Source organism: Capra hircus, chromosome 15, assembly GCF_001704415.2.
Source record: "Capra hircus breed San Clemente chromosome 15, ASM170441v1, whole genome shotgun sequence".
In the NCBI taxonomy this organism is placed as follows: Eukaryota; Metazoa; Chordata; class Mammalia; order Artiodactyla; family Bovidae; genus Capra; species Capra hircus.
In genome coordinates, this window is record NC_030822.1 from 1,262,527 (window position 1) to 1,280,152 (window position 17,626).

A 17,626-nucleotide genomic window follows, 5' to 3' on the forward strand; every position below is an offset into this window, starting at 1 on the left:
CCTTTTCCAGTCCTGTGGCCACTGCTGAGTTTTTCAGAGTTGCTGGCCTATTGAGTGCAGCACTTTCACAGCATCATCTTTCAGTATTTGAAATAGCTCAACTGGAATTCCATCACCTCCATTAGCTTTGCTCGTAGTGATGCTTTCTAAGGCCCACTTGACTTCACATTCCAGGATGTCTGGCTCTAGATGACTGATCACACCATCGTGATTATCTGGGTCGTGAAGCTCTTTTTTGTACAGTTCTTCTGTGTATTCTTGCCACATCTTATTAATCTCTTCTGCTTCTGTTAGGTCCAGACCATTTCTTTCCTTTATCGAGCCCATCTTTGCATGAAGTGTTCCTTGGTATCTCTAATTTTCTTGAAGAGATCTCTAGTCTCTCCCATTCTGTTGTTTTCCTCTATTTCTTTGCATTAATCGTGAGTTCTAAATCCTCATTAGTGGTTTTTAATATGTCACCTGAAGTGAATGAGGTAGGTTTGTAAGGAGACATGACCTAGCCAGGGGTGAGGGATCGCTTACTGAAGAATCATAGTTTCGTAACAGATCCTGGCCTTTGGCTTCAGCTCCAGGCATTAATGCTGGCTAGCTTTGTGACCTTAGGGACGATGTTGCCTTTCAACATCATCTTCCTTGTTTGTGTGACAATAGCATTTACCTTTCTCATTTCCTGAATGATTAAAACTTCTCAAGTTGGTTCACAACATTCCAGAAAATGGGTAAGATTTTGACTACTTAGTATCCCTTTCCTCTATTTCAGGGTCTCCAAAATGTTAAAGTAGATCATATTCCTTTAGGAATTTTTAAATTTTAACTTTTAAAATTAATTATATATATATATATATATATATATATATATATATGTATGTATGTATTTATTTATCTTTGGCCATGCCATGTGGCTTGTGGGATTCTAGTTCCCCGACCAAGGATCAAACCTGTGCCACCTGCATTGGAAGCAAGGAATCTCAACCTCTGGAGGTGCTGAGGTCACAAGTGCTTAAAGTCTTGAGGCTGAGTATTTCACAAAGAAGCCAAAATTTCCATCTTTTGTTTGCCCAAATGATGTATTTGAATATTGCTGCAGCTAGGTCATTTTTGCATATTACCTTATTATTACTGCTTTGGATTAGCCAATTGGCTACAAGTGCCAGTGTGGGAGCTGTGGCGGGAAACTTATAAACGTGGAATCTGCTCAGTACGGGACATGTTCCCAGTCTTCCTCTGGTGCGCAAAGCCACTGACTTCGTTCCTGTAAACGAACAGGATCTCCAGTTTGCTCAATAAGAATCCACAACTTGGAGCTTTATGCTAAACAGGGACAATCTGAATCAGTTGGGATTTATTGTGGGTGAGACTATTTGTGGCCTTTAGAGAAATTTCTCCATTGTCACAGTGAGCAACTGCAGAAAGTGCTCTGCACACACGTCTACAAAGAAACTGCAGGTAAGCAGAATTGTTTTAGACAGCCAAACTCTTGTCTCTTCTCAACCTTTCAGTTAATTAGGGTCTTATTCTAAAGAATGTGTGTTTGTTCATTTATTCTACAGTCTGTGGAATTCTCCAGGCCAGAATACTGGAGCGGGTTGCCTTTCCTTTCTTCGGGGGATCTTCCCAACCCAGGGATTGAACCCAGGTGTGCCACATTGCAGGCGGATTCTTTACCAGCTGAGCCACCAGGGAAGCCCAATAATACTGGAGTGTGTAGCCTGTCCCTTCTCCAGGGGATCTTCCCAACCTAGGAATCAAACCAGGGTCTCCTGCCTTGCAAGCGGATTCTTTACCAGCTGAGGCGCCAGGGAAGCCCGATTCTAGAGAATGTGTATTTGTTCACTCATTTCCCCCCCTGCAAACTTTGGAAGAGCACTCACCAGTGTCCCAGGGCTGAGAACAAATTTCTCAAGGAAATTACAGGTCCCTGGAGTTAGAAAGTCCTTTGAAAATAAAGTATTTTGAGTACAAAGCCAGTGGTTTGAACTGTCAGGCTTCTCAGATCCTTTCCCTGAATTATAGACTACTGATCAACCCGTGCCTTTCCCTGCCACCCTTCAGGCACCCATAGGAATCCTGAGTAAAGATGAGAGTCTGCATGGCCCTGGTCTTCAATCCATGCTTTGAAAGTGTTACTTGCATAGCAAACATCTTCCTTTGAGTGCCGAGGCACATGGCTAAGATGAAGCTTTACTCTTTCAGGCTGCTTTCTGCCAGACCTCGCTCTGTTTATTGATATATTTGGCACTTGACCCTCAAACGCCAGCCACATTCTGGTGATGGGTCTGGCACCTGCAGCTCCCAGTCCCTTCCAGACTCCTACTCTGTCGTCTTGATGCCTACAGCCATCTATCCAGAACTGATCTACCTCTGACAGCCTCGCCTCTAACAGCCTAATTCCTCATTCCAACCCCCTGTTCTATGAACATATTCCCCTGTCCATCGCCACTGCTGTTCTCTTAGCCTCATAAAGTAAATTCACCGTACACTCTACATCTTCTCCCACTCGGTTGGACCTGTCTCCTACTTTACTTCTTTCTTTCTCTCTCCTGAAAGTAAAAGTGTTAGTTTTGCTCAGCTGTGTCCAACTCTTTGCGACCCTGTGGACGGTAGCTGGCCAAGCTCCTCTGTCCATATAGATTCTCCGGGCAAGCATGCTGCCGTGGGCTGCCTTTCCTTTCTCTGCTCCGGGAAACCATCCCAGCCCAGGGATCAAACCCGGATCTCCTGCATTGCAGGTGGGTTCTTTACCATCCGAGGCATCAGGGAAACCCCTTCTCTCACCTAGATCCCACAAATTCAGTTGAGTGTCATCATCTCATTCTCAAATATTTACTTTGCCACTTATCTTTTTTGCTGGTCTAAGCCTAGAAAATCTAACCCTGGTTTGTTTCAATCTGTCTCTTCTGCCTCTAGTCTCTGGGTGCTGAGCTCACCTGTATGGATAATTACCCCTTCCAGTGAGGGTTTTCATCTGAACCTGGCCTTAAGCAATGCTGGGGAATCCCCGTGTGTATTCCCAGTCTGCATTTTCACTAACGAACACCAGAAGCCATTCAAATCCTATTTTCCCTTGCTTGAATTTGAAGATCTTCTCATTTTCCCTCAAGTGTGTATATATATATATATACACACACACACATATATACACACACACACACACACACTTACACACACACATACCATCTATCACTTCGCAAAACACATCACATACATTTTGTGATGACATAACCCTCCAAACAGCCTACAAAGGAGTTATTATTATGCCTATTTTATAGACAAAGAAAGTGAAGCTCAGAGACATTCAAGTAACATGACTGCCTACTCCAGCGATCGCGTTCTTGGCGATTCCGTTTCTGTTTGTCTTGTTTCAGCTACACGCACGTATGGGCTTCCCCGGTGGCCCAGACAGTGGAGTTTGCTTGCAGTACAGGAGGCCTGGATTTGATCCCTGGGTCGGGAAGATCCCCTGGAGAAGGGAATGACTACCCCCTCCAGTATTTCTTGCCTGGAGAATTCCATGGACAGAGGAGCTCCCGTCCAGGGGGTCACAAAGAGTCAGACACAACTTAGCAACTAACACTTTCACTTTCCCCCCCCCACACATGCAAGGCTTCTCAGGGGGCACTAGTGGTAAAGAACCTGCCTGCCACTGCGGGAGATACAAGAGATATGGGTTCCATCTCTGGGCTGGGAAGATCTCCTGGAGAAGGAAATAGCAACCTGCTCCAGTATTCTTGCCTGGAAAACTCCAAGGACAGAGGAGCCCGGCAGGCTGCAGTCCATGGGGTCACAAAGAGTTGGGCATGACTGAACACACGTACACAGGATGTTGGATTTTTCAGGATTGTCAAGATTTAAAAGAATTTGCTGCCTCTCCTAGAAGCCATCAAAATTGCTTGGAATTTCTTGTATTTGTTAATTTTTAGAAAATATGGTTACTCTTGTATAATGTCTTTAAGTATTCTATATTCCTTGATCGAGTACATGTAATACACATATATATAATATAATTATATATGCAGTCAGATGTTTGTGTGTATGAGACTGAAGAATGTTCATAAGTGTATCTTACTTATATACTACGTTGTTTTGGTAAATTTTCTTATGTTTACATTCTTATAGGTGTCTGCTATTATCTCCTTGGTATGAATTCCTAGAAGTGGAATTATTGAATACAAGGTTTTCTCTGTTTTCAAGGTTGCTAACATACAGTTCCAGTTTCTGGATTTTGCCAGTTGGTACTTGGGCACAACCTTGGGTACGATACTGTACCTGGAGCAACGCGTGGCTGTCCTTGGGGACTTCTTGCTCTTCCGGGATACCTGTCTCAGATCTCCAGGTGTTCTTGTTGGTGTGTTTCTTTCCTCAGAGTGTCTTCCTCAGGGAAGGGGCTTGGTTGCTACATAAGATGTTTGTGCTTCGTGAACCCCAGCAACTTCAGATTTTGTATGAGTCCTTGGAAGAGAGCATCCCTGAGTCCTTGAAGGTAAGGGAGTAGGGGGAGATGGGGGCAGAGAGGACTAAGGTGTGAAGACAGACTCGGGCTCAGGACTTTCCAGGGCAGATGGAGGTGCAAGTCCAAGATTCCTCCTGCCTGGGACTAACTTAACACCCATGTCCAATCACCTCCTTTACTTCCCTGGGGATTCTTCAGTATCTTTTAAGAAACCTTTTCATTCTGTATCGGGGTATAGCTGATTAGCGATGTCGTGGCAGTTTCAGGCGAACAGCACAGGGACTCAGCCATACATGCACAATATCATTTTAAAATCGATTTTTGCTCGTTTATCTGCACTGGGTCTTAGCTGCGGCATGCAGGGTCTAGCTCCCTGACCAGGGGTCGAGCCTGCTCCCCGCCGCGCTGGGAGCTCAGGGTCTGAGCCACTAGACCACCAGGAAAGACCCTACAATATCTTTTGAATCGATTCTGCTGCTATGTGTAGTGGACTTCCTTAACTGTCCCAAGCTATTGGTCACCTGCAACTTGGTAACCAGAGCATCTATCTGACACGCATGTGATCATATCACTCCCTTGCTTTAAAATGCTAGTGGTGGCTCATGTCCAAAGCATTAAAGCCCATACTCCTTAACTGGATATACAAACGTTTATCAAAAATGTCTCTTCATTTCCCAACATGGAAGATGTACTATGTGTTACGATCACTGACCTCTCACAGTTCAGCAGGTGGGATCGAATCTCAGCACCTTCAAGCCTCCAATCATGCTCCTTCTCCTAATGGAAATTGCTTGTCTTCCTCTTCTCTTTACTTCACCAGGTTCATTTATTTTTCATGGTCCAATTTATTTATTTATTTATTTTTTAAAAATACAGAATTTTATTTAGAAACTGTTTAAAAATAGAAAAAAACTCTGTCAAGAAAGACCAGGTAGGAAATGGGTTCCCAACAAAATGGAATTTTAGGGCAACAGAAGTCTAAAAGGCCGCAAAAGAGAAATAGCACCACTGTTGTTTGAACAATGGCTAGTTACTTGCATTTTTTTGGCATTGTTAATCACTGAATCTGGGTTTTCCTCTGAATTCCACACAGAGCATGAACTACACAACCATTTTATCATAAAATACCTGCTTGCTACACACATTTCAGGACAAGCTACCACCAGAAACAAATCAATACACATATATCAGGAGCCGAACAGTCTCAACAGTGGTGACACACACATCGCAGAATTCTGCCAAACACAGGAACTGAGTCGGCTGTGAGCAAAGCAAATGAGGGGGTTAAGGAATGAAATATTTTAAATATTAATGATTAATTCAGACATGGTACTCTATTTTCTGCAAAAGAAAATTAACATTTAGTAACACGCTAACATTTTTATCTCCAAAGAGATTGGTGCACTGGCAAAGTATTCCGATAACAGTGGAGGGCTGTGGACAGCAGGTACCGAAAACGCCCAGCCTTGCAGATCCCAAGGGAGTGGTGGCCTTCACGGATCACTCCCTTTGCCAGAGGTCCAGAAAGAACTTGCAGTATGACCACCTGCCTGCTGGACTTCCGCTCTAAGCAGCAAAGTTTAAGGAGCCAAAGCGGAGTCCCCAGTGGGCAAGGGGAGGAGAGAAGAGGAACATGATAAATGTAAACTTAAAAAACAGTAAAACAGGACACAGCCTCCATTCAAATCCCAGAGATGCGGGCAAGTCCCCAAAAGTAGTTGTTAGGTTTAAAAACTGGACACACCTCATTTCAAAAAAAAAAACACCACACACAGTACATAGAATTATCAGGGATAACTGGAAAAATCACCAGATAATGCTCAATGAAAATCAAGCTCTTTGACTCAGACGTCTCAGGCCTGAAACACACCCTCTGTTCATCCAGGCAACAATGCCTCTTGCTTCTTAGCAGGCATGCTATTGGTCAAGGACATCAAAATGGCTTGCAAAATAACTTTCAAATTTTGCTTTTGGGCCAACATCTGGGCTTATGAGGATCAAGCAATCCTGCGAAGGCTGGGAACAGCAGGTCCCAAAGGCTCCAGGTTCCAGCCCTTCCTTCCCAGACACAATGTCAAACACACACCTTATACTTTGAAATATGGAAGCATCTTTTAAATACTCATAAGGCATTTATTTATTAAAACGTTCTCTGCCAAGATTTCACATTAACTAAAAATTCAAATCAGTCTTTACATTTCCCTACTGAGGTCTCCACCTTCTCCAGCTATCAGTGCCACCAGCATCCACAAAGTGAGCCCCATGGTCAGCCTCTTTGTCCCCTGGGTGAACCACCTAGATGTTAATACTGCTCTGCTACAAGGTAAACGCTCCTAACTCAAACTGACTGGAAAAGGAGTGAATACTCCCTTCTGTTATTCTTAGAGGACTCACTGGTTTCTTCTCATAAGCAAAAGTACCTCTTCTAAAAGTGCACTCTGCAGAAGTTTCATGGTCCAATTTAAATGTTAGTTTTCCTGTAAGTCTCCCACCACTTCTGGACGGGTAGTGACTTTGCCTTTTTGTGACCCCACCTGACCATGTGCACAGACGTATCAGAACATGTGCTTTTTTAAGATTAGACTGTGTATTTCTTTGCCCTTGTAGACTTAACTTGAAGGCAGCGGCTACATCATATCCACCTTTGAATTCTCCATAGTTGACACAAATTTAATATATAATAGACAGATGCTGAATAAATGGTGTGGTATTAATGTTTAAAATAGGAAAAATATCAATAGTATGGACTTTTCAAAAAATGAATGAATACATGTTAAAGAAGCCAGTTCATTTGTTGTTCACCTGGATTTGGGGGGATCCTTCCTGCACCGTTCTGCAGTATGTCTTTTGACGAGTAGCCCAACGTGCCATCCTGGAAACACTAGTCCTGCCGTTTCAAGTCCTTCTTTTAAAAAAATGTGTATTTGTTTCTGTGGCTGCACCAGGCCTCAGTTGCAGTGCATGGGATCTCTCGCCGCAGCATGTGAGCCCTTAGCTGCACTATGTGGGATCCAGTTCCCTGACCAGGGATCGAACCTGGGTCCCCTGCACTGGGGGCTGGGGGTCATAGCCCCTGGACCATGTGGGAAGTCCCCCATCAAGTCCTTCTAACTCCTGCTTTTACTTCCGGCCACTGGCAAGACCCTGTCTCGAAGAGAAACTTCATCCTCTCCTGCTTTGTTTCTGCTTTGTAGGTGTATGGCACCCTTTTCCACATTAGAAATAAAAACCCGTTCAACCTGGAGGTGCTGGTGGACGCCTGGCCAGAGTATCAGACAGTCGTCATACGGCCTCAGAAGGAGGTGAGGCCCCTGGCTCCTGAGGGTCAGGCTGCTCACCCTCAGGATGGGGACGAGGGGCTGCAGCCAGGGGCCGGCAGGGGTTGGGGGGAGGATCTTGACACACCTGATTCATGCAGATTTGGGAAGGGTTGCTTGGAGGAGAGGGCAGGATGGCGAGACGAAGCGCGGGAGTGGACCTCAGAGCCAATAGTCCGGGACCTGGAAGTTGCTCTAGAATTCCATTCAGCCAGCTCTCTCCTGTCGAGACTCCGATGAGAGGCATCCTCCTCATCCTAGACGCCTGCGGTTGCAAACGGTCAGGAAGTGTTCTGCTTTCCTTATGACTCGATAACCGCAACCCGACAGTACTTTGAGCAGTGCTGAGTGTGGGGTCTAAGACCGCTGCTTTCCTAACACAGAAGAAGTCGACAAAAATGACGATGTCAGAGGGTTGTGAAACAGTAGAGGCCATGTTTGTTTCATAAGAGCGTCTTCATCTTTCAGGGGAGTGTGAGTCGCGAATCCCATCCTTCCCAGAGTAGCGATACCTTAACACCCCCCTTATCCATACAGGAGTGCTAGAACGCAGCGTCGCCTGCAGCGGCCCCCGGGGGCGAGCCGGGCTCCCCTGTCCATGGGATTCTCCAGGCCAGAACACTGGAGTGGGGTGCAGTGCCCTCCTCCAGGGGACCTTCCCGACCCAGGGATGGAGCCCGCATCTCTTACGTCTCCTGCGCTGGCAGGCGGGTTCTTTGCCACTAGCGCCGCCTGGGAATTCACTTTCAGAATTAGCTGAGGCGTCACCTTCTCACAGACCAGGAGCCTGGCCCCCAGCCCTGTTCTGTGTGCCTCCCTCCACCCTGCAAGCCCCCACTCTTTGGGGCCTTGAACACGCACTCTTTCTGCTGCACTTTCCATCTCAGACACTGGGACTGCTTGCCCGGCGCCCCAAGGGCAGCTGACTCCAGGGCACCACCAGGAAGCAGCCCCTTCCAGTGGCTTCTTCTACAGGGGAGTCCACGGAAATGTCTGCACCTCTCTCACACAACAGCACCAAAGCCCATCCAGCAAATTAGTCTCTAGCACTCGGGACACAGGCAGAGCATTTTGTGGACGACATCACTGTGTAAATGTGATTGGTATTTGTTACGTCAGGAGATGAAGGATGACCTGGATCATTACACCAACACTTACCACATCTTCACCAAAGCTCCTGACAAGTTAGAGGAAGTCCTAGCGTGCCCGCAGGTCATCAACTGGGAACAAGCCTTCCAGATCCAAGGTGACTGGTCTAAATTAAAGCCAAAGATGTCTCATTTAATTTATAGTAGATATGAAAGGGGGTGAAATGATCCTTGCTTTTCTCCTCTCCACAGGTTGTCAAGAGAGCTTGGGTGAGGCATTACAAAAAGTTGCAGCTTCAAAATCAGCTCAGGTGGATTATCTGAGAACCATGCTTTTTGTGTTTGAAAAACCAACACTCGAGGCATCGAGTGGTGACAAGATGGATTTGATGAAGTTATTAAAAACTCCTAAAGTGCTTGAAGATAAAAGGTGAGACTTTTACCTTTTGCTTCTGAAATTTCTGATAGAATAGTTCAGTTGCACTATGGGCTGGACTTGTAAATGTAGGATCTGAGGCTAAATAATCATGGTGTTCAGAGCTTCACAGATGAGAAAGGGAACTGTGTTAGCTGATGTTTGCTGAGCTTGGGCAGGAACTTCTTTAGAGTAGGTTCTTTTCAACTTCCTTAGATCTCACAAGAGTGCTCCCAGAAGAATATTGGACATCATGGTGGAACTGAAAAACTTTTACTGAAACTATTCATTTTTAGACAAAAAAAAAAAAAATACTTCATACTATGCAAAGTCTGTGTGTGTGTGTGTGTGTGTGTGTGTGTGTGTGTGTGTGTAGCCGCCAAGTTGTACTTGACTCTTTTGCAACCCCAATGGACTGTGGCCTGCCAGGCTCCTCTGTCCATGGGTTTCCCAGGAAAGAAAATTGGAGTGGGTTGCCATTTCCTTCTCCAAAGGATCTTCCCAACCCAGGGATCAAACCTGCATCTCCTGCATTGCAAAATTCTTTACCACCGATCCACCAGGGAAGCCCTATGCAAAGGATACAAATATGCAAAGTAAAAAGTGAAGGCTTGCCCACTTGGATCTCTGTCCATGGTTAGATACTCTTAGCATTGCCTTTAGAACTCTGCATGTGTGAGTCATCTTGTTCGTTTTTTTCTCCACACCAGATGCATGACTACACTGCAATTCACCCTTTTCACCCAGCAATGTGTTACACACATCTTTCACGTAAGCTCATACAGGCACCCTTCATTTATTTTGACAGCTGCATAGATTACCACAAGAGGGAGATGTGCAATTCTGTGTGCCCGTATTTACACACTTGATTTCTCTCCAGTTCTTCCTGATAACAAAAATTCTGCAATAAATGTCTTCACAAATAGATCATCACACAAGTTGTATACGTATTACTGAAAACTGAACTCCTAGAATTGAAGTGCCTCGGTAAAACCATACGTGCATTAAATGGAAGATTTTACCAAATTGGTTGGTGTGCGTGATGTACGAACATATGATAGCATAGCATGTTAAAAAACCCATCCTTCAGTAGGGACATGGGTAGATTCGCTATGGTACAGTCCAAACGCTGGAATAATGTACAGCCGTTAACAAGAATGCAGCAGCCCTCTGTGAACTAAGAAGGAAACAATTCCGAACATATATTCTGAAGCAACAGCAACAACAAAAACATATTCTTAGTAAAGCAACAACATCAGCAACAACTAAGATGGGCAGAATCGTGTAGACAGTGTGTCATCACAGCAGAGCGCATCTAAAGTTCCAAACAATGCCTCTGGAAAGTTACACAAATGTATCGCACCACTAGTTGCCTCTGGAGAAGGTAACTGTGTGATAAGGAATCAGAGAAAAAGGAAACAATTATTTCCCACTGACATCCGTTTATGCTTAATAATTGTATCACTGCATCAAAAAATAAATAAAATCTAAATATACACTAAACACGTAGAATCGATTTAGCCAGGAGAGTCGATAATATTTGAACCCTGCTCTGGCTCAACTGTGTTCCCGTGAGAATCATAAAAGAAATGTTTGCATGGAGAAAAATGGTAGATAGGGATTAAATAATACTTGACATTATAACTGGACATCTGGAATGAAGTGCCTGTCCTAAGGCGGTTCTTTATTTCCTCTAAACCCAATATATATTTGGATGTCTTGCCCCTCTGGGTTTAACTGTAGCACAGGAGGAAGACATGTGAGGATGCTGGAGACCTTTGAGGAAGTAGGACCAGAATCAGTTTGAGGATGACAGAGAGAAAGCCTCACCTATGTGTAGACAGTTGAGAGCCCTTGTGACCCTACCCAATGGAAAATGTGAAGTGACTTTGAAACTGACAAGTTCCTGGAAACTCTTCCTCCTTGAGAAGGGGTCAAACTTCTTTGCCATCTTCCTTCTGCACCAGCCACTCCTTCCCACAGAAGATGTTATTCTGATTTTGCAGTTGAGAAAACGCAGTCTCAGGAAACTTGTCCAATAATAGCATCAGGGCTAAAATCCTGATTATTGCCACACACACAAAAAATCCAATATCCTTTTTTCCTGTGTTTCTGCTCCTGAAACTGCGTTTTTGTACTTCTCTAGTGGTATGTGGTGATGGGTTTCGGGACACATGAAGCCATAAGATCAACATGGCTCTCATCTCCCTATGATGTACATTTTGTTGAACTATCTGTTGGAAGAAACACTACCTTGTGTATTTAGATATTTTGTGAAGTATAATTTGAAATCTAAATTTTTGAATGGGAGTTTAGTGGATTTACATCATATTGGTTTCAGGTGTACAGTATAGAGGCTCCATATTTTTTTAGGCTGTATTTCGTTTAAAAGTCATCTCAGCATAATGAATATGTTTCCTTGCACTGTGTACCCTTGTAGCCTGTCCCTTTTATACATCGTAGCTTGTACCTCTCAATCCTGCATTTTTTATACAAGAAACTTTAAAGAAGATTCAGCCACATGGAAGGTTGCACGGCTAATAGTCCTTGTTCTTTTAGGAACATATACTGTTCTTCTCCTTTGTTGGGGTGTTTGCTTGGGCTTTTCGAGATATGCTATACTATATCTAGCCGACTCTCTGCTATTAACTGTATCATAAATGACTGAGGATTTTCTTACTTTCAATTATTTGGGAACATTTTTAAGCAGGCATATAAATAGTTGTGTGTGTGTGTGTGTGTGTGTGTGTGTGCGTGTGAAGGGTACGTCTATTTCTTCCTCTGGGCTGTGGATCCTTAAGGAAAGGGAAGTGTCACGTTTTCTGCCATCCTGATGCTTTCTAAATGTTGGCTGAATAAATGTACATTTTTTTCTTGGCAGGAAAGAAACCTTTCAGAGCATCTTCTTGGATGTCTCGCACGCAAAGCTTGTGAATGAGCACTGGGAGTTGGGAAAAAATGAGAAGAGCTTGAAATATATTGAGCGCTGTCTCCAGAATTTTGCGGGATTTGGTATTCTGAGTGCAGAAGGGAACCCCATCTCTTGGTTTCTGACAGAACAGTCCTGTGAGATAAGAATGGGTTACACTTTCCCCAAATACCGAGGCCAAGGCCACATGTGGCAAATGGGTTGCCACAGCATAGCATATTTTTTTTCCAAAAAAATGCCATTTTATATCCACGTGGCAGAAGATAAAGAAAAAACTCAACAGGTGTTGCTCAGCTTTGGGTTCAGGAATGCTCTTTGTGGCTGGCACCAGTGGAAATGCACCCCGGAGAAATACTGATGGTGCTACTGTCCATTTCAAGTGTTCCTTATCAGGGGGAAAAAACATCAATGCAAAGAAATGTAGTCTACACGAGCAGCAAAAACCATCCACTTACCTGGGGCTCAGGCACTGCTCAGGCCGCACTTCTGTAATAGTTTTATCTTCTTTCTCTTGTATTCCGAAACATTAGAAGCTTGGCTCCTTGCTGTCATGCTCTTCCTTTACGGTGAGAAATGTCTCAGGGTTGAAATTACCCAGTGTCAATCATTAGTGCTAACATTTCCCATTTTCTTCTTTGAAGAAGGCTTCTTTCAGGGAAGAATTTTGCTTTTTCATGCTTCTAATTTGAGAATAAAATGTCTCCTTTGAAAGTCTCTTCTCTGGTGTTCTTCTCTTCCTACAAAGGTTCCCAAAGGATCTTTCAAAACGCTTCAGCGTCACTGCTGTTGGTCTTGGGTGCCCTCAAAAGTCCTTTGAGGCACTATACTGAATTAAATTATGTGGCCATCAGTGAAATTTTGGTTTTCTGATGAGCTTTTTATCACAGAAACTTGGTTAAGTAGAGTTGTATAGCCTAACTTCATATTTTCAGCAAGATTTTAGATCTATGCTGTATCAGTTTCCTACTGTTGTTGTAACAAATCACCACAAATTTAGTGACTGATGATCAGTGATGTGATCTACCATATGATCCACCAATCCCACTCCTGGACATATATCCTGAGAAAACAATAATTTAAAAGATACACACGCACCCCAGTGTTCACTGCAGCGCTATTCACGGTAGCCAAGACACGGGAGCCGCCTAAATGTCCATCAGCAGAGGAGTGGATGAAGAAGACGCGGTAAGAATGCACGCCAGCACACTGCTCAGCCATGGAAAGGGAAACAATGCCGTTAGCAACAAACTGGATGGATCTAAAGGGTGTCACACTGACTGAAGTAAGTCAGACACAGGAAAACAAATACCACATGATGTATGTATATGTGAAATCTTAAAAAGGGATACAAATGAGCTTATCTAGCAAACAAATAGAGTCACAGATACAGAAAGCAAACTTATAGTCAGCAGGGGATAAGGGAGGAGAAAGATAAATTGGGAGATTGGGGCTGACATACACACACTCCTATATATAAAATAGATAACTAGTAAGGATCTACTGTAGAGCCAGGGAACTCTGCTTGACACTTTGTGATGGCCTGCATGGGAAAAGAATCTAAGGAGAGTGGATATACATAAACATATAACAGAGTCACCTTGCTGTACACCTGAAACTAACCCCAAATTGTAAACCATGTAAATCAACTATACTGCAATAAAAACTATTTTTAAAACTTAGTGACTTAAAGCAACAAGTATTACCTTATGTTTCTGGTAGTCAGAAACTTGAAATGGGTCTTGAAAGTGAAAGTGTGAAAACATTAGTTGCTCAGTAGTGTCCAACTCTTTGTGACCCCATGGACTGTACCCTCCAGGTTCCTCTGTCCGTAGACTCCTCCAGGCCAGAATACTGGAGTGGGTGACCATTTCCTTCTCCAGGGGATCTTCCTGACCCAGGGATCAAACCCAATCTCCTTCATTGCAGGAGGAGTCTTTGTTTTCTGAGCTACCAGGGAAGCCCTAAATGGGTCTTATGGGATAAAAATAAAAGTGTTGGCAAAGCCAGCTTCTGGAGTCTTTAGGGGAGAATCTATGTCCTTGCCTTTTGAGCCTGAAGACGTTTCCCACACCCCTAGGCTTGCGATCCAACCTCACTTTACTTTTCCTCCCTACTTCCATCATCTTCACATAGTCTTCTCTTGTGCATGCTAATCTCCTTCTGTGTCCCTCTTACAAGGACACTTGTCATCGCCCTTGCAGGGTATTTGGTCCTATCCAAGAAGTCCATAGGACATTTGGTCCATGCCAAATGCTGGGAGAAATATTAACAACCTCAGATATGCAGATGACACCACCCTTATGGCAGAAAGTGAAGAAGAACTAAAGAGCCTCTTGATGAAAGTGAAAGAGGAGAGTGAAAAAGTTGGCTTAAAGCTCAACATTCAGAAAACGAAGATCATGGCATCCAGTCCCATCACTTCATGGCAAATAGATGGGCAAACAGTGGAAACAGTGTCAGACTTTATTTTGGGGGGCTCCAAAATCACTGCAGATGTGACTGCAGCCGTGAGATTAAAAGACACTTACTTCTTGAAAGAAAAGTTATGACCAACCTAGACAGCATATTAAAAAGCAGAGACATTACTTTGTCAACAAAAGGCTGTCTCGTCAAGGTTATGGTTTTTCCAGTAGTCGTGTGTGGATGTGAGAGTTGGACTATAAAGAAAGCTGAGCATGGAAGAATTGATGTTTTTGAACTGTGGTGTTGGAGAAGACTCTTCAGAACCCCTTGGACTGCAAGGAGATCCAACCAGTCCATTGTAAAGGAGATCAGTCCTGGGTGTCCCCTGGAAGGACTGATGGTGAAGCTGAAACTCCAATCCTTTGTGAAGAGCTGACTCATTGGAAAAGACCCTGATGCTGGGAAAGATTGAAGGTGGGAGGAGAAGGGGATGATGGAGGATGAGATGGTTGGATGGCATTAGTGACTCAACAGACATGAGTTTGAGTAAACTCTGGGAGTTGGTGATGAACAGGGAAGCCTGGCATGCTGTAGTCCATGGGGTCGCAAAGAGTCGGCTGAGTGGCTGAACGGAACTGCAGATCAGGGAAGCTGGAAGAAGACTCAAGGAGCTGTGGGGACTGCAGACACATTTATTCTCCCCAGGAAGCAGCAGCAGCAGCAGCGGCAGCGAGTCTTCAAAGACTGCTACTGCTGCTGCTAAGTCACTTTAGTCGTGTCCGACTCTGTGCAACCCCATAGACGGCAGCCCATCAAGCTCCCCGTCCCTGGGATTCTCCAGGCAAGAACAATGGAGGGGATTGCCATTTCCTTCTCCAGTGCATGAAAGTGAAAAGCGAAAAGTGAAAGTGAAGTCGCTTAGTCATGTCCGACTCTTAGCGACCCCATGGACTGCAGCCCACCAGGCTCCTCCATCCATGGGACTTTCCAGGCAAGAGCGCTGGAGTGGGTGCCATCGCCTTCTCTGCTTCAAAGACTACTGATACCCTAAGGCAGACAAGAGTGGCCTGTGGCCTGGTGCCCCCAGGGTGAGCAGTATCGCTGTTCACAGAGCATAGACACGCAGTGTGAGGCCGTGAGACAGTGGGCCAGGAGGGCCTGACTGACTCCGTGCTGTCACTTCACTTCTCCATGACATTTTGTCTTTAATTAATGTTATCCCATTTCATATCAAAGGTAAAACAATTCCATTTGCCGCCTTTTGTGCTATTGTTAAAGCATCATCTCCTGCGTTTACTGTAACTGCTGCGGAGTCATTATGCTCTTGCTGTTCAGTCTCTGAGTCGTGTCCGACCCTTTGGTGACCCCGTGGACTGTAGCCTGCTGGCTTCTCTGTTCACGTGACTCTCCAGGCAAGAGCACTGGAGTGGGTTGCCATTCCTACTCCAAGGGCTCTGCCCGACTCAGGAATCAAGCCTGTGTCTTCTGCTTTGTCAGGTGGATTCTTTTGCCTCTGAGTCACGAAGGAAGCCCCGAACAGTTACTATATTTGAATTTAAAATAGTCAATTGTTTGTAAAGAATTTAAGAAAAGAAAGAAACATAGCTTTAAACCACTTATATTGTCAATAGTCTCTCTAACTGCAGTTCCAAAATATCATTGAATTTAATTTCTTTTTGGTTTACAGACCATTTTTTGCTTGTAGGGCAGATATGCCTTGTTTATCTGAAACTTTTTTTTTTTGCTTGTGTTTTGCAAGGATATTTCGTTTGATATGAAATTTCAGGCTTTCAGCATTTTTAAAATGTCATTCTATTGTGCTAGGGAAGAACGTTTGTATTCTGCAAGTTAGCCACTAGAGGGATGTTACATGTAAGCTTGAATTATACATAATGGCCCATCTCTGGGAACCCTGCCTCCAAGATAAGGAGTGTTAAACTAAAATACCTTTGTTTAGCTCACAGGAAACATCCCCGACTAGGCCCACCTGTGAGTGGCTGCAGGAAGGAAGGAACACATCCCTTCTGAGTCTGATTGGAACCAGGAAATGGTTGACTTGACTCCCTTCCCTTTTAGCATGAAAACAGCCTGAATCCTAACTCAGGAAAGAGGATTCTTCGGGGCCTGAGTCCATCATCTTTCTGGTCTGCTGGCTTTCTGAATAAAGTCATTCTTCCTTGTCCAAACAACTTGTTTCTCGATTTGTTGGCATACAGTGCTAATGAAGGAGGAAACAGAACAGGCCTCCATCCTGAAAGCAGGACTCCATCCTGGGCCGGACTGTGGACTGTGAGTTATACACCCAGGATCTATGGAAACACCATACCAACTGGCGAAAACCAGGCGCCAGGAAGGAAGAGCCCCAGGGCTCGTACCTAGGCAGTCCATCGCCTAAGAGAATACCCTAATGATCTGTGTGACCAAATAGAATCATACATTCTATTATGCTTATTGGGGTATGACCACAGGCCTATTGATAACTGTCCAGTGTTAACTCCCTAGGCTTAAGGTATACCGGTTAACGGATTGTATGTTTCTTTTCCTTTGTTCAGACTAGTTTCAGGGAGTTTGGGGAGGTGGGTTTGGGCATGTACACTTGGGGTATATAAGGTTTTCACAGAAACCGGCCGGGGTCCTTGGCTAGGAGGAGACTCTGCCTCGGGCCCGCCGCGTAATAGACCGCACTCCACTCTGCTTCGTCCTGAGCGAGTGTTCCCGGAACTCACGGCTGCAAGACGGCAAGCAGTGTGAGCTTGCATTAGGTAACACACCCTGCGGAGCCAACCAGGGGCCTGCTGCCTGTGGCCAGATGCCCCGGCCCGCTCGCCACCCTGGGAGGTTTCTGGGTGAGACTCTAAGCAGCTGCGGATGCCAGTTGTTGCTTCACAATTGCCCAAGGTGGCACTGGCTGACCCAGCGCTTGGCAGTTGGAGGAAGGAATCAACATAGGGGAGAGGACAAACGGCCTGCAGTGGGGTAGGCCGCCCCAGTGTGCGCCCCCCGAAGCTTTATTTCCTCTCT

The 17,626-nt window shown here is 44.7% G+C and overlaps 1 protein-coding gene across 2 annotated transcripts; it reads left to right on the plus strand.

The window, feature by feature from the left end:
- Nucleotides 1,206-12,916, plus strand: GLYATL2 (glycine-N-acyltransferase like 2). Of its 2 annotated transcripts, none has more exons than XM_013969969.2 (6): nt 1,206-1,449; nt 4,195-4,483; nt 7,648-7,755; nt 8,890-9,016; nt 9,111-9,288; nt 12,155-12,916. In XM_013969969.2, exons 2-6 carry the CDS (start codon nt 4,406-4,408, stop codon nt 12,558-12,560), a joined length of 897 nt encoding a protein of 298 aa, XP_013825423.1. In that variant the 5' UTR covers nt 1,206-1,449; nt 4,195-4,405; the 3' UTR covers nt 12,561-12,916. The 2 variants fall into 2 exon arrangements, with proteins under 2 accessions (XP_013825423.1, XP_005690354.1); XM_005690297.3 differs by having other exon boundaries at nt 4,367-4,483.

What these genes read in the sequence shown, in the direction of transcription:
- GLYATL2 (XM_013969969.2), top strand. Translation starts at nt 4,406, where the DNA reads ATGTTTGTGCTTCGTGAACCCCAGCAACTTCAGATTTTGTATGAGTCC. An exon ending in TCATACGGCCTCAGAAGGAG is followed by an intron (nt 7,756 to 8,889) that starts GTGAGGCCCCTG and finishes TTGTTACGTCAG; the next exon opens with GAGATGAAGGATGACCTGGA. An exon ending in ACAAGCCTTCCAGATCCAAG is followed by an intron (nt 9,017 to 9,110) that starts GTGACTGGTCTA and finishes TCCTCTCCACAG; the next exon opens with GTTGTCAAGAGAGCTTGGGT.